The following is a 17593-nucleotide window of genomic DNA, read 5'->3' on the forward strand; positions in this document are numbered from 1 at the left end:
GGTCTGACTGTTTTTTTTTTTTTTTACGGCTCTCACTGGTCTGGCTGATGTTACGGATCTGACGGATCTGACCGATGTTACGGATCTGACCGATGCTACGGATCTGGCTGGTGTAACGGATCTGACTGTTGCTATTGATCTGACGGTCTGACTGATGTTAAGGATCTGACGGATCTGGTTGATGTTACGGGTCTGATGGATCTAACTGATGTTACGGATCTCACGGATCTGACTGATGTCGCGCCTCTCACGGATCTGACTGATGTTACGGATCTGGCTGGTGTAACGGATCTGACTGTTGCTATTGATCTGACGGTCTGACTGATGTCACGGATCTCATGGATCTGACTGATCTCACGGGTCTGACTGTTTTTTTTTTTTACGGATCTCACTGGTCTGGCTGATGTTACGGATCTGACGGACCTGACCGATGTTACGGATCTGACCGATGTTACGGATCTGGCTGGTGTAACGGATCTGACTGTTGCTATTGTTCTGACGGTCTGACTGATGTTACGGATCTGACGGATCTGGCTGATGTTACTGGTCTGATGGATCTAACTGATGTTACGGATCTCACGGATCTGACTGATGTCGCGGCTCTCACGGATCTGACTGATGTTACGGATCTGGCTGGTGTAACGGATCTGACTGTTGCTATTGATCTGACGGTCTGACTGATCTCACGGATCTCATGGATCTGACTGATCTCACGGGTCTGACTGGTTTTTTTTTACGGATCTCACTGGTCTGGCTGATGTTACGGATCTGACGGATCTGGCCGATGTTACGGATCTGACCGATGTTACTGATCTGACGGCTGTTGCGGATGTCACGGATCTGACGGGTGTTGCGGATCTGATAGATCAGGCTGATGTCGCGGAACTGACGGATCTGCCTGCTGTTACGGGTCTGGCGGATCTGGCTGCCGTTACGGATCTGGCTGATGTTACGGTTCTGACTGGTGTTGCGGGTCTCACGGATCTGCCAGGCTGCAGGCCTCCTGGATCTGCCAGGTGTTGCGGATCTCACGGGTCTGGCGGGTCTGGTGGGTCTGACCGATGTTATGGATCTCGCGAATCTGACTAATGTTACGGATCTCATGGATCTGGCTGATGTCGCTGACCTCACGGATCTGACTGGTGTTATGGATCTCACGAATCTGACTGGTGTCACAGATCTCATGGATCTGACTGATGTCACGGATCTGACTGATGTTACGGATCTGACAGATCTGACCGATGTTACGGGTCTCATGGATATGGCTGATCTGACGGTTCTGGCTGATGTTGCGGATCTCACAAATCTGACTAAAGTCGCTGATCTCATGGATCTGACTGATGTCACGGAACTCACGGATCTGACTGATGTTGCGGATCTCACGGATCTGGCTGGTGTCGCTTATCTGACAAATCTGAATGATGATACGGATCTCACGGATCTGACGGGTGTTGCGGATCTCACGGATCTGGCTGGACTGACGGATCTGGCTGGTGTTACGGATCTCATGGATCTGACGGATCCTATGGATCCCTGCGATGCTTCTGCAAATGTGGCTGCCAGTATCTGGTCTATTTTCCATTCATATATTGATGGATTATCATCCGAGTTTGCTGATAGGAATGATAGTAAATGTCCGTGTTGTGCTGGTGCCTATGGAAAGTGCTGCCAGTGGTCTATTGATCAGACTTCTGTGTTCTGACATTGTTTTCATTTGTATTTGAGCAAAGGAGACGATAAATTTCCGATGTGTGATTCCCGTCCGTGAATGGGACATTCGTACCCATTCGATCTTAGTAAATTTACCCCTTAGATTCCAGGCTTGCTGGGACCACTGGTCTGCCTGCACCTACCGCCATCAGGGGTGTGGAGAATAACCTCCGGCTGGTTGATCCCAGGGAGTGGGGTCCCTATGTTGGGAGGAGATCCAGCACTAGGCTGACCACTGTTAGGACAATGCTGCTGGGCATTGGGAATTCGGGGGCACCTCCTGCTGTCTCCCTGTATGGTCCGGACCAGGGATCAAAGGGATGTCGGCAGGGTTGCCCCAATCTCGCCTAGCATAGGCCGGCTCTGTAGTTTGGGGGGTTTGCCATTGATTGCTGACCATTCTGCGGAACCTGGGGAGTTGTCGGTGCGATGTTCTGCAGGATCCTGTGTCGGGTTCTGGTCCCTCTGCTGGGGGCTTCCACTGCACTAATGGCAAAACCAACAGTAAATCAGCCACAAACAGTGACCTTTAGTAACTCAGCGTCTTCTTCTACCTCTTCTAGGCCTCTCTGCAGCGACTGGACCGGGGGTTCTTCACAAGGAGTCGCCCAGTGTGTGACACAGGTGACCCACAGAACAGTCGTGGGGTCACAATGCGGGCGTGCGTGGCACCAGGGGATTATGTTATCGTGCCGTCCACATATGACCCCAACCAGGAGGGTAACTTCTATATTAGGGTGTTTTCTGAGAACAGGTGAGTGGGGTTTCCTGTATTTTTTAAAACCAGCACCAGGCCTCAGGGCCGGTCCTGGTTCCCAAAATATGGGGGACAAAACAATAGGGGGCCCCTGTATTTTGAGAACCAGCCTCTGCCCCAACCAGCCAGCAGGGTAATGCCACAGCCGGGGGGGAGACTTTTTATACAAGTCCCCCCGGACAAAGCATTCTCCCCCTGACCAGTCAGCCTGGGCCGGGGTCCTGGGGAAGTGGGGACCTCCCAATAAAGGGATCTTACCCCTCCAGAACTTACCTGCCCAGGCTGAAGCGTGGTGCTGTCCCTTTTACCCGTGGGCGATGGGTACCAGGCTGATGTGGTGTAAAAGATAAAATAAACTGGGTTTTGCTGTGGAACTATGAGTCCCAGCAAGCCTGGACCGCATACTGGGACTCTTAGTTCCACAGCAAAACCAGTAATAAATTAAAATCACACTGACACGCAAGAAAAATAAAACTTTATTTCACACGGAGCCCATACATACTGATACTTACCTATGTTGATTGAAGATCGGTCCCCTTGTCCAGTAGAAATCCTTTCAGGGTACCTGTGGAGGCAAATCATACATGACCTGAGCCATCACGGACACGGAGGAGACACAGCATGACTTTGTACATCCTGCGGCTCCTCCCCTCGAATAGCGCTATTGGCCGCCTAGCGGCTCCTGATTGGCCGCCTAGCGGCTCCTGATTGGCCGCAAGGCTTTATGTGAATTTGGCCTCATTTTGTTTGGCATCATGTGTAAGGGGCAAGCATAAAGCAGTCTAGTATTTGTTGCATAATGTGTAGAAGTGGTATATGGTGTGGTACACTACACTCAAGGGCACGCCCCATTTTCAGTGGCCACACCCCCTTTTCCGGGGTCCGCCTGTTTTTAATCCCATTCCCACCCTCTCTCTGCTCTCCTCTCTCTCACCGCTCTCTTAGCATATACACTGGCACCATTAACAACCCCCCTCCCAAACCCTCTCCTGTCATGGTGCCCCCCCTGTCATTTTCTCCTGGATCCGCCCCTGGCTGCAGGGGAGCAGGGAGTAACCGCTATTCTCCACGTCCCGTCCCCCCTCAAAAGACTCCACAACCCCCTCACTGGGGCCAAACACCTCCCCCAGCTCCTTAAACAACAACTCTTTGGCCTCACCTGGGCGACCTTCCATCTTCCTCAGTTTGCACTGCTTCCCCAGCCCGGCTGGCAAAGGGACTGGTGGGATGGCACCAGGGCCGGATTAAGGTCTGTGAGGGCCCTGGACAACAAAAATTGTGGGGGGCCCCCTCCTCTCACCCCCCTCCCCCCTGCAGCACTCTCCGGAGTAGTTATTCTCACTGCCCGTCAGAGCTGCTGCACGGGCTCAGCCTCTTCCTGGCGCCTGGGACACGGGGTGATCAGGTGGGGAGAGCCAGGTAGGTCCCCCCGAAGACAGTGCGACAAGAGAGAGGGGCAGCGGGGAGATGCGGGGCTGGCAGCAGTGTTCCCTCTAAGCTGTGCGCACGTGCGCGCGCACACAACTCGACAAGTGTGCGCACAGACATTACAACAGAGCGCACAAAGCAGCAGTGGTCCCTTTTTGCAGTTGTGGACTCAATTAATGTGTGTTTCACCCATTAACTACATTGTGTGCTGTGTTTTGAATGTTTAAATGTTTAATATCATATTGATGTAAAGTTAACACAAATGCTGAACGTCATGTTCCAGTTATATATAAGTGACGCACAAAATGTTTTAATTTCCTTCCAAAGTTGCACAGCCAAAATCTTTTGCCGCACACAGCCTTCGAAAAATTAGAGGGAACATTGGCTGGCAGGTGAGTGGGAGAACACGGCATCTATCCCCCAGCACTGCTGCAATGCTTCCCATGCTGCAGCGGATGGGCAGTGGCCCATCCACCGCAGGGACCCCGCCGCTGACTGTCCAGACGCCACAGGGACCCCCTGCCCGCCCCGCGATGCCTGGACCCCAGGGACACGTTGCCCGGACCTCGCTGCCTGCCACCCACCCACCCCTGATGTGTGGGGACCCCGGGGCGCCCCTTGGTAGATCCGCCACTGGATGGCACCATACCACGGTACTGCAGGCATCTCCCTCCCTCTCCAGGGGTATCCCACCATTCTCTAGTTGGTGCAGTGCTGGGTGGTGAGGAGTCTTCCTCAGAGGGGCAGGGGTGATATCACAGGAACACTCCACAGCTAGTTCCTCATTTTCCAACTCACTGAAGGGGAACAGTTCCGTGATTTCTCCCTGTGTCAGCGGGGGATCTATATCTGCCACTCCCTGCTGGGGCAAAAGCTGCAGTAGTTGGTGTTTCTCTGCCTCCCCCCTCTGACACTGGTCCAGCCACTCTGGGGAATTCAGCTGCCCCTGTGCTGCTGTGATATCTTCTGCAATAAGTACTGTAGCTGATTATCCACACCTCCCAGGGCTCCCTGACAAAGGACCCACTTCCTATGTACTCTGAATGCGTGTAGGGGGTCATCCTGCTGCTCATACACCCATTGAATAAGTGTTCGGTGGGAGCAGTCGTCGGTGGGGAGGCCGCAGCACAGCTTCCATTCTGCAATAAATCCTCCAGACTCATTCTCGCTAATGAAGCTTCTGATTCTGTAGGCCACATTTCCTCTGTAGTGGACCCCTCGGCACCATCAGCTCCTCCTCCGTCTGGGTTCCCTTCACGGGCTTCTTCCCAGGACCCAGATCACCCGGTGCTGGCGCGCTGGCCTCAGCTATCTGTGACATGGAGTTACTCACTGCTCTGCACTCCAGAGTTCCCAGCAGATTTCTCACATCAGCATCACTTTTATACTGCACAAATTCTTCTGCTAGATAGGCAGTTTTCTCCCCAACGGTAGCTCCGGTCCAGTGACGTAACTATAGCACCGCAGCCCCCGCCACCGCGGGGGGGGGCGCAGTGCATATGGGGGCGCCGGGGGCTGCGGTGCTATAGTTACACCTCCCCCCAATCCTGCGGGCTTACCTATTTCGCTGGTCCCGGCGGCTCTGTTCTTCTGCTGAGGACCACCACAATATGGCCGCCCCCATACAGCAGACAGAAACTGTCTGCTGTATGGGGCGGCCATTTTGTGGTGGTCCTCAGCAGAAGAACGGAGCCACCGGGACCAGCGCGAAAGGTAAGGCTGCGGGGGATTGGGGGGGGTTTGCATGGGCGGCGGGGGGGCGCCCAAAACGTAGCTACGCCGCTGCTCTGGTCCACAGGCACGCTGCCTCCCAGTGCTCCCAGAAGGGCTGCATCTTTGTGGATGGACTCCTCAGGCCTATTCCTCAGCCATTTTCCAAACGTGCTGCACTAGTAGAGCTCGGTCAGTGCCACTTGCTGGACCCCCTCTCCCTGGAATCCCTGCTAGGGTCACAAGAGCTCTCCTCTGTGTGGTTCTATACTACTGGGTTATGGGCTATTGTGGCCGTACATACCGATATGGACCCCTGGCTCTGCCCGGATGTCGGGACAGTGTGATCCCACTGCTTGCCACCAATTATGATGGTCCTGGGTTCATGCGTGCAATTCATTTTACCTTGCGCTCATCTCCGCCTTGAGAAAGGCAGCATTACAGCTGTGCACGGTGCCCTGGGGTCACACGGTTCTCGGATCACACAGAAAGCACACAATAGCAAGGTACATTTATTACATACAGACTACATCAAACATGTAAACCGTAACCACACTATGTACATATACAGTATATACAGGTAGCATTAACACTGAACACAGTTGTGACTAGACTAATATAACAAGAACCGCAATAAGCAAGATCTCCTGCCCCTCACAGTCACTAGGCCCTCAGGGAATACTTGTGTTGGCGACTCCTGACGGATGTTGGGCGCTGGAAGGGCGATGATGTCTGTCTTGCTGATCCAGGCTGTATGTCCTGTGTGAATTCACCACTCTCCTGTGAGTTGGGCACCCTGGAAAGTCACCCAGCTCCTGCTGGCACACAAGCAGGGTACTTGCGATAGCTCTGGTGGGAACAATACGCTTGGCTGCATTCCCACCTACCGGCCTCAGGCGGACAGGACTTCTCCTGGCAGCCGTCTGTCTTCTCTCCAGTTTCTTTAACTCCCTCTCCAAAACCTCATGCTAGACCGTTTGAGACCTTCCAAACTCCCAGGATGCTCTGCTCACTGGGTGACAACTGGAAGGGACTATACATGTTTGTCAGTGGCTCATGGCACATGGTCTCCTATAGATTATTTGCTCCCCTCTTCCGTATTATTTTCTAAATGACTAGATGTAGGTATAAACCCAATATGCATCTTTGACCATTCACTGATCGGGTGAACATTGGAGACATTGGCTCCCATAGACAATGGAGATTCCCGTCCTACTTATCTAACTCCACCAAGTTTAGGCAATGGGTAGCCTATTCCAGAACTAAACAGTAACACAGCGCAGATCCCCTGCTATATTGGCAAACAGCCAAAGCCGTATTGAGATGTGAGGTGATAGCTGTTGTGGGAAAATATAAAAGGGAACGTTCAAAAGATATTTTGGAGGCGCAGGCCGCACTAACAGACTCATACACTAAGTACAAAACAACCCCCACGGGAGAAACAGAGCAGTACAGTTAGAGGCGAAGTCACATTTTGACTCCGTTATGGAGTTTTCAAACCACTAAATACATCTCCTATTCTTCATTTCAATTTTAATTGGCATGGGAATAAAAATGTCAGTTTATTGTCAAATTTGATAGGGGGCTCATGGCCCTCTGCTGTGGTGACTGCCCTGAGAACACCGGAGGGGACCAGGTTACATGGGGGCGCAGGTATTCTACAAATTTTCAGAAAATGTTATGAGAAATTATATTCACAGCGACCAATTGACATGGAACTGAAAAATACATTTTGGGCCTCTATTGAGGTGCCACAGATTTCAGAGTCAGCCCGGGCGACCCTGCTCAGACCGGTAACTATTGAGGAGGTATCTCAGACAATTAAACAACTCAAACATTTAAAGGCTCCGGGCCCAGAAGGATTTTCTGGGGAGTTTTATAAAATACTAGTTGGCAAAATCAATAATCCCCTGGTTGAGGTGGTTAATGCGATACTGCAGGGTGACCCTCTGCTGTTATACGTTAATTCTGCAGTGGTAAAGGTGCTGCCGAAACCAGGTAGGGATATGGAAGACCTGGGGTCATATCGTCCCATCTCCCTCCCCAATGGTGACTACAATTGTATCTGAGAGGATAAAGTATATCCTGCCCACAGTGGTGTCGACGGACCAAACGGGGTTTATACTTGGGTGGCACTCTGTGATAAACATACGTAAGGTCTTGGCGGTGGTGCAGTGGTTGGAGCGGTGGCTCGGGGGATCATGTGATACTATCATTTGTTAGTCACATGAGACCACCTGTTGGAAGCATTGGATCGCTTTGGATTTCCCAAGGAATTTGGGTCACTGTTTCGGCTGCTGTATTATTAGCCTCAGACCCAGGTGGCCTGTAATGGATACATCTCCTCATTATTTTCCGATACAGGTGCCCCCTGTCGCCACTGTTTGCCCTGGCCCTAGAGCCCCCCTTTGTTTAAGGGTATCCAGGTGCGGTCTACTACCCTCGAACTTTGTCTGTTTGCGGATGACATGTTGTTGTTTGCTGCAGACTTACCTACATCTATTCCCACGGTCCTTACCTTAATTAATTCATTTGGATCCTTCAAGGTCAATCTTAACAAATCAGAGGCTCTTACAGTCCCCCGGCTGCCTCACACAACTTAGTGATCCTTCCCTTTCACACTTTGCCCAATTCATTAATTACCCTGGGATCAATATTCCCAGCAAATTTGCCCAACTATATAGATGTACACACAAAATTATTGTAAATCCACTGGCGAGTGTTTTAGGCAAGATAATAAAGACCACTTACACAATGCTATAAACACTTAATGGTGGAGCTTCCTTTAGATCTAAAAAGAGAAGCTCAAACACAGAAAGAGACCATAGTGTGATATTGTTAAGATATGGAATGAAATGGTGCTGTTTAATCAGGTCACTCACATTTCATAAGCAAGATATGCGCATATCAAAAGGGTCTTTATCTTTCAATCCAACATGTTCTTCCAAATAACGTTCCCTGGGGACTCGATAAAACGGTATATAGTGCAACACAGTTTGTTATAATTAAAATAACAATTTATTGGTTACACTCACATGTGATCGGTAAAAACAAGGCAAAATACCCATAACAGGGTGACAGGATCCAAAATACTGTGCCGCGAAGATCATCCAACCCTCTGATTACCCGACCAGCGGTCCTCAGCGGGGAATGCTGTTCCTTCCAGTGGCCTCAGAATAGGATCCGTTCGGTGGTGTTCACTTAGCTTAAGCGCGCTTTCGGGCAGGAATTGCCCTTCATCAGAAGCTCAATGGACACCATCGGACGGGGCCCTCTTATACCCCCTCCAAACACACAATGCATAACAGCTGTCACGATCTCGCCGCTGTAGACTTCCGGGTTTTCAAAACCGGAAGTGACGTTCCGGCTCTCTGTGGTGATCATTTCTCCGTCACTTCCTTCCTTTGGAACGCATCGTGCGTATCAATAGGACGCGACTCCATCTTTTAAGATGTGTTCGTTCTTCCTGACATTAGAAATGCATATTTCTTTCTGGAACGCACCGCCATTGTTGTTTATGTCCATGCTCAGTCCAGATCAAAGTGCAAAGTATGTGCAGGAATATTTTAGCGTCCATATATTCAAATATAAAATACAGAAAAAAATATACAATTAGTTACACTATATATAAGTACAAAAAATACAAAAAGTACAAAAATACAAAAATACAGAAAAGTGCAAGAGGATAAAAAGATAAAAAGATAAAAAAATATAAAGATAAAAAAAGACAGAGGCTAAAATTTACTATAAGAGGTACAAGGCTTATAGGAACCACTTCAGCTCGAACTCGCTATTTAAGCCATGTGGTACCAATGTGTGTAATTTATATATCCATTCCATTTCAGCCCTTGCTAATCTGGCATCTAGATTATTATATCGCCAGTTTGGGCTGATGGACTGGATCCCCCAAAAAGATTTTAAAAAACTTGGGTTCGAGCCATGTACCTTCTTAAAATGTGCAGAAACTGTGTGACTCTCAAGGCCCTTTTTAATGTTATAAATATGTTCTGATAATCTTGTTTTCAGGCTTCTAGTTGTCTTTCCTATATATACAAGACCACATTTGCATTCCAAGGCGTAAACTATATTTCTGGTGTTGCAAGTAAGGAAATCTTTAATTGCATATTTTTGGTTTTTAACCTCAAAATCCTTAATCTTGCTTACGCCTTTGGTAGTGCGGCACATTAGACAAAGTCCACAGCGGTGGAAGCCTTGGCTTCTTACGCTGCTTCTTTTGGGTATTTCCAATGCACTTTTCACTACCGTATCCTTAATGGTTTTTGATCGTCTGTATATGAAGCCTGGTCGATCAGGTAAGTATGGGCCCAAGATAGGATCCTTTTGTAATATCGGCCAGTTTTTTTTTTAAATGTTTTCAACATCTTTATGTTGGCAATGATATTTACAAATAAAAGACCACTGTAATTTCTCATCAGATTTTTAAGGGGGTCTTTCTTTTAACAATAAGGTATTCCTATCTATAATATCCACTCTTTTTTGGGCATCTACTACCAAATCTTCAGAATAACCTTTTTCCAAGAAACGTGAACTCATCTGTTGTACCTGTTCCTGGTAAATGGGCTCTTCAGTACAGCTCCTTTTGACCCTCAAGAACTGGCTGTATGGGATACCACTCAACCAGTTCTCGTGGTGTTGACTTGACTTTTCAATTAGGCTGTTGGAGTCAGTGGGTTTCCTGTATATTTTCGTATGTAATTCGTTTTCCTTAGTATACAGACAAAGGTCCAAAAAACATATTTGATCCTTACTTTTGGAGAAGGTTAACCTTATATCATAATCATTTATATTTAGATTTTCACAGAAGGAATCTAGATCCATACGACTACCGTTCCATAAAAATAGAACATCGTCGATGAATCGGCGACAGGGCACCAGACATGCCCCCAGCTCCTCTTCATGCCATACGGATTGCATCTCCCAGTATGACATGAAGAGGTTTGCATAGCTAGGGGCAAACCTGGTGCCCATCGCCGTCCCTACACGCTGTATATAGTATTGACCATTAAAATAAAAATAATTATTTTGCAAAATAAATTTTATACTGTCAATGAGGAAGTTTTTTAGGTCTTCCGTGTAGGAAGTCTGGTCCAGGAAATATCGCACCGCCTCTACACCCTTCTCCTCTCGGATTATGGTGTAGAGGGTAGACACGTCGGCTGTGACCATTGTGTAATCTTCTTGCCACTGAACTTCACTTAATAATTGCAAAACTTCATTTGAATCTTTAATATAGGCCCGGGTATTTTTTACCAAGGGTTGTAAATAATGGTCAACCAGAGCTGACAAGTTTGAGGAGATACTATTTGTCCCTGATATTATGGGTCTGCCTGGCGGGTGGAGGGGGTCCTTATGGATTTTTGGAAGGACATAGATCATTGGGGTGGATGCATCTTTTATATTCAGGAATTCAAATTCTGATTTTGTAATTACCTTATCTTCTAATGCTTTAGTTGTTAAGGCTAGTAATGACTTTGAGATTCGCATTAATGGATCATTTTTTAATTTCTCATAGGTCTTTCCATCTCCCAACTGTCGATCTATCTCCATGATATAATTCTCTATATCCATAAGGACCACCCCTCCACCCTTATCGGCTGGTTTTATTATAATCTCCTTCTGTTTTTTTAGAGACTCTAGAGCTTGCCACTCTTTTTTTGTAAGGTTACAATTTTTTCTTTTCTTTTTTATGGTTTTTTCTACCTCATCCAATACTATTTTATTAAAGCATTCAATGAATGCTCCCTTTTGGTGCACCGGGTAGAATGTTGATTTTGGCCGGAAATTGTGAGTCCTAGTGTCTTGAGGTGTTTCTATTTCTATATTATCTTTACTTAAAAAGAATTTTTTAACAGTGAGTTTCCGTATGTATTTCTGAAGATCAACATAGAACTCGAAACTGTCAATTTTACTTGTAGGACAGTATTTTAATCCTCTTTTTAACACACTCTCTTCTACCTTTGTTAAAGTTTTTTTACTTAAGTTGAAAATCTTTGTTTGATTTTCTACAGATGGCGCTTCTATGGGAATTGTTGGTGGGGTAGTGGTTCTATTTCTATTATGATTCCTTCTGTTTTTAGTTCCTCCTCTCTTCCCTCTAATGGTTTTTAGTTTTGATTTTTTGTCCCATTTTGTTTCCTCCACCTGGTTTTCGGCGCAAACCTGAAAAAAGGGGATCGAATGGGTGTTTCTCTTCTCAGAGGTTCAAAATAATTAGGATCCTCATAATTAAAGAAACCGGGGGAATCATGAGGTCTCCTATCAAATTGATTTTTTGGAGGATATCTCCTTGGAGTATACACTCTTTGATTAGGTGGATTATCATTCCTCCAATTATTCTTATATCCTCTCCCTTTTTGTTGAAAATTTTGGGTTTTAGATTTTTTCATAGGGTGAGAATAATGATTAACGGGGGTTTGAGGTATAGTTATATCCTCTGTAGGAGGTACATTTTGTATTTTGAGGTCATTAAGATCTCTGAGGTATTTTTTCCTCTTTTTTTCCTTCAATTCTCCCGTTTCTTTATTTAATTTTTTCATAATTTCAATTTCTGTCTTTTTATAATCCTCTAGCTCTTTAAATGGTTCTAAAGTTTTCTGTATTTTATTAATTTCCTCATTGAATTCGGTGAGGTTCCTTTTACGTTCTTTTATGATTAGACCCATTAATTTAATGGAACATTGTTCCAATATTAGGTCCCAATCTTTTTTGAAGTCCCCATTAGTGGGGGGAAAGGATGGGGATTTTTGAATTTTTAGGCCTCTTGGCACTACATTTTCAGATAAGTATTTTTCCAATGTACATACCTCCCACCAACATCGATTTTCTTTGAGAATTAAATTCTCTAATTTTTTCATGGTGGTGGTGAGGTTTGTATCTGGTACATTAAACTGAATATCACTATTAAATAGATCTTTCAAAAATTCCCTCCTGTTTTCTCTAAATGAGAACATATTGCAGCTAGGGTGCTCAGTGATGGTGAAACAGCAATTGGATAGAGAAAAGATTTTACTAAGCAACCCACAGCGCAAATGATAACACTCTGCCCAGGAAATACAAAAAGCCTTCACCAAAGGCTCAAAAAGACACAGAATACACACAAAATTATTGTAAATCCACTGGCGAGTGTTTTAGGCAAGATAATAAAGACCACTTACACAATGCTATAAACACTTAATGGTGGAGCTTCCTTTAGATCTAAAAAGAGAAGCTCAAACACAGAAAGAGACCATAGTGTGATATTGTTAAGATATGGAATGAAATGGTGCTGTTTAATCAGGTCACTCACATTTCATAAGCAAGATATGCGCATATCAAAAGGGTCTTTATCTTTCAATCCAACATGTTCTTCCAAATAACGTTCCCTGGGGACTCGATAAAACGGTATATAGTGCAACACAGTTTGTTATAATTAAAATAACAATTTATTGGTTACACTCACATGTGATCGGTAAAAACAAGGCAAAATACCCATAACAGGGTGACAGGATCCAAAATACTGTGTCGCGAAGATCATCCAACCCTCTGAATACCCGACCAGCGGTCCTCAGCGGGGAATGCTGTTCCTTCCAGTGGCCTCAGAATAGGATCCGTTCGGTGGTGTTCACTTAGCTTAAGCGCGCTTTCGGGCAGGAATTGCCCTTCATCAGAAGCTCAATGGACACCATCGGACGGGGCCCTCTTACACCCCCTCCAAACACACAATGCATAACAGCTGTCACGATCTCGCCGCTGTAGACTTCCGGGTTTTCAAAACCGGAAGTGACGTTCCGGCTCTCTGTGGTGATCATTTCTCCGTCACTTCCTTCCTTTGGAACGCATCGTGCGTATCAATAGGACGCGACTCCATCTTTTAAGATGTGTTCGTTCTTCCTGACATTAGAAATGCATATTTCTTTCTGGAACGCACCGCCATTGTTGTTTATGTCCATGCTCAGTCCAGATCAAAGTGCAAAGTATGTGCAGGAATATTTTAGCGTCCATATATTCAAATATAAAATACAGAAAAAAATATACAATTAGTTACACTATATAGATGTCATTGTGATCATATTATAACGTGTTATACGGCAGCTTGAGGCATGGAAATCGCTTCCTCTCTCGCTGCTGGGGAGGGCGGCAGTATTGCAATCTATAGTGTTCCCTAAGTTATCATATTGCATGCAAATGCTCCCTATTAAATCATCTAAAACCGACACCAAAAAAGTAATGTCAGCCTTTATTACGTTCCTTTGGCTAGATAAAAAACCTTGTATATCCAGATTTAAACTATATTCTAGAAAGGCGGAGGGAGGATTGGGAATACCACATTTAGACGCCTTCACGCAATCAGTTTTTATGCGGTATATTCTGGATTGGATGCGAGGTTCTGGAAATAATGCCCATTGGAGTCCGAATTATTCCCATCTTTCTTCCACTGCAGCGTTGCCTCCTCAGCCTATGCAAGATATCTAACTCACCCACACATATTTAGCATGGTTATCCATTAACAGAAATCTGGGGCGCAGATATGGGGAACACGCCACATTACATTCTGGGGCAACCCAAATTTCTTAATGCTACATACTCAATTTCGAAGCCTAAGGGGATAGTAGTTGTTAAAGACGTATTTGATCCGGGGGGCGATCTCTTGCCAAGAGTTGGTTTCTAAATACTCCATTAGTAACAAAGATTTCTTTATGTATTTACAAATAAGTCACTATATACAGACTAGGGGCGAGATGTATCAAACGGAAAAAATGCGGTAACCCTGGTTTTACCGCATTTTCCAATGTATCAAAACTGATACTGCATTGAAGGGTATCGCCAGGGTGGCGATACCCTATAGAAGCCTATGGGCTTCTTTTCGCCGCCCGCCGATGCAAACCCGCCACCTTGCCAACCCCCCCTCTGGCTTACCTTCCTGAAGGATCCTCCTGCACCCCGGAAGGTAAACCCCTCCTCCCCCTAGTGAAGCAGCCGGACATCCTTCCGGCTGCAGGGGGGAGGAGGAGGCGCCGGGGACAGCATGCATAGCTGTCCCCGGCGTGAGGGGAGAGCGTGGCGGCAGGGAGGTGACGGAGACCCCCCGCACACCAGAGTACAGGTATCGCGGGAGGGCTCCGTCACCGCATCGCGATGCCCAGGGCCGTCTTTCCCATTGGGCTTAATGGGCAGTTGCCCAGGGGCCAAAGGGTTGTAGGGGCCCACCCCAATGGGGAAGACAGCACTGTCCTGGGGAATGGCGGCGGGTGATAGGAAACCAGGCAGCGACTGTCAGAGGTGACGCAACAGCGGCGGTGATCCAGGCAGCGGGGGGCTTGATGTAGCAATCTGGGTGGGTTGTGTCGGGGATCTGGGCAGCAGCTGTCAGCGGCGACTCAGCAGTGATCCAGGCAGTGGGGGGCTTGATGTAGCAATCCGGGTGGCTTATGTCGGGGATTTAGGCAGCAGCTGTCAGCGGCGACTCAGCGGTGATCCAGGCAGCATGGGCTTTACGTAGCAATAAGGGCAGCGTGCGTCTGGGATCCAGGCAGCAGCTGTCAGTGGCTGTCCAGGCAGCGGCTACTCAGACCTTGATGTAGCGCTATTTGCTGAGCGGGAAGCGCTGCTAATTTTGAAAAGTCTGGCCGGACGCTGATTGGCCGGATGCTCAGCCAATTAGTGTCCAGGCAGTCTTTGCAAAATCTGCAGCGCTTCCCGCCCGGTGGCAAATAGCGCTACTGTACATCAAGGTCTGAGCGAGCTGCCTGGATGTCCGCTGACAGTGGCTGCCTGGATCCCCACCACATGCCGCTTGGATAGCTAAATCAAGCTCCCAGCTCTCTCACTGCCTGGATCACTGCTGGGTCACCACTGCCTCTGCCTGGACGTCCGCTGACAGTTGTGCCTGGATCCCCGCCACATGCTGCCCAGGTAGCTACTTCAAGCCCCCAGTGCCCCCCGATGCTGCTGCACATAGGTGGGTGGAGAGGTGTTGTGAGGAGGAGAGGGGGCCCTAAAAAATATTTTGCCCAGGGGCCCACTAGATGGTTAAGACGGCCCTGGCGATGCCAGCCGCATATGATAGTACATATGCGCTGGCATCGCGGCGGGCGGGTGGCGAAGGGCGGCAATGTATTTTAATACATCCCGCCCTATGCCTCTAGCCATGAAAAAAGAGAATGTCCAAGATCCGCTCCTTAATATCTTCGTTCTTAGTTCCACTGGCCGCATATAGACTCCGATATATATGTATTCAGGTTGCTCCCTGTTGACCCTAAAGATATATGGGCAGGAGTGGCGACGTCATGGCAGTTAGATATCCCAGAGGGAGCGTCTCAGGACACCTTGACTAAACTATGAAAACCCTCCAATCAGAAATGTTACAAGGAGTACATTTAAAAACTCTACACAGGGCTTACAGTATATGTCCCAGGCCCAACGCAAACACTTTGTACCCTGGGAACTGGGTCTATGCTTGAAGTGTAAATGTACCAATGCATCATTGCTCCATGGCCTAAGGGAATGTGGGATGAAGTGATGGGATTTGTTAACGGGATCTGTGGAACACGTTTCGTGAAAGACCCGATTGTCATGATGTTTGCTAACTTCTCAGTATGGGATTTAGGAGGGGAAAAGAGGATATTGAATCCATTTTTTAACCATAGTGGTTACAGTGGGGAAGAAGGTGATACTGCGGTCCTGGACCTCTTATTCACTCTTATCTTCATTTAAAGCACAATTACTGAAAATGCTATATTTTGAAAGACGGGCCACTTTGCCAGACATAGAAAATGGTGTAAAACGCTTTCACAAAAAGTGCGATGTTTATATTGACACGATGCTAACACGAAGACACATCTTCAAAATGTTTGTAGGCACCACGTGGTATCTACTTTGTACATTGTCTTAAGATGTCCTAGATAATTCAGGGTTGCCGACTCTCCCGGAATGGCCGGGAGTCTCCCGAAAATCGGGACCCCCTCCCGGCCCCCCGGAAGGGTGGGCAACCCTTCTGGATTCAGGGGGGACCCCCCCTGCGCCCCGGATTGCGGCATTAAAATGCCGCAATCCTCGGGTCTCAGAGGAGGGGGCAGAGCTAAAATTACACAATCGCGTCATTTTAGCCCCGCCCCCTCCACAGAGATCCGTGAATTCGGCAGTTTGTCCTTATGGGGGCGGGGCTTAGTGTAGTCACACTTAAGCCCCACCCCTGAGCGGCAACCCTGGGATAAATCCTGCAAGGGGGGGGGGGGGGGTATTAGGGAGTTTTTATGCTGGGTACACACCAAAACGATTTTGGCACAATCCCATCAATCTGGATCCAATTCAGACTGATTGGATGCAGATTTGGTCAAAATCGTTTGGTTGGATCTGAATTGGATCCGAATCCGATCCTACCTGCTGCAGGTAGGATCTGTAAAAGATCCATTCATCTGAATACAGAGGATATCGGATCGTATGCAAATCGTATGCAAATCGCATGCAAATTGTATGTAAATCGTATGATCCTATTTGCATACGATTTGCATACGATGTGCATCCAAATCGTTTTGGTGTGTACCCAGCAGATATATGTTTGAGGGTGACAAATAAATGTGTATGTACTGTTTGATTCACGGTATTCTTCTGCAACCCTCAGCTTCTCTTTATTCCAATGTTTGATTTGTAATGTTGTTATATTATTTTTGTTATAAGCGTTATAATTAAATTGCTGTTTATTGACCATTATGCTGTATGACAATGACGCTTAATAAAAATTGTGGTACTTGTTTCCTAGCACGGCCACAATCACGTCCATCGTGTACCTTAAAGTTAAGGTACACGATGCCCGCGATGGACCCGATTTCCTTTGAAATCAGGTCCATTTTGCCAGCAAAGGCAAAATCGGGGGCATCGCGTCGGTCGCGTGCATTAACATGCGATGCGACCGACGCGATGCCCCCGAGGGGCCCTATTCACATTTGATTCAATGTAAAAATCGGGTCGATCGCATCGCATGCGATTTGG

General features: G+C 47.2%; 1 protein-coding gene across 1 annotated transcript in view; it reads left to right on the top strand.

The window, feature by feature from the left end:
• LOC146036994 (calpain-1 catalytic subunit-like) overlaps positions 1-17593 on the top strand; it is a 66859-nt gene that overhangs the window by 43983 nt on the left and 5283 nt on the right. Inside the window, exon 12 of the mRNA XM_083160816.1 lies at positions 2274-2464. Coding sequence (XP_083016942.1) covers positions 2274-2464 — 191 coding nt within the window. The remainder of the gene's footprint in view (positions 1-2273; positions 2465-17593) is intronic.

This window comes from Crinia signifera, chromosome 9, assembly GCF_055691185.1.
Source record: "Crinia signifera chromosome 9, ASM5569118v1, whole genome shotgun sequence".
Lineage (NCBI taxonomy): Eukaryota > Metazoa > Chordata > Amphibia > Anura > Myobatrachidae > Crinia > Crinia signifera.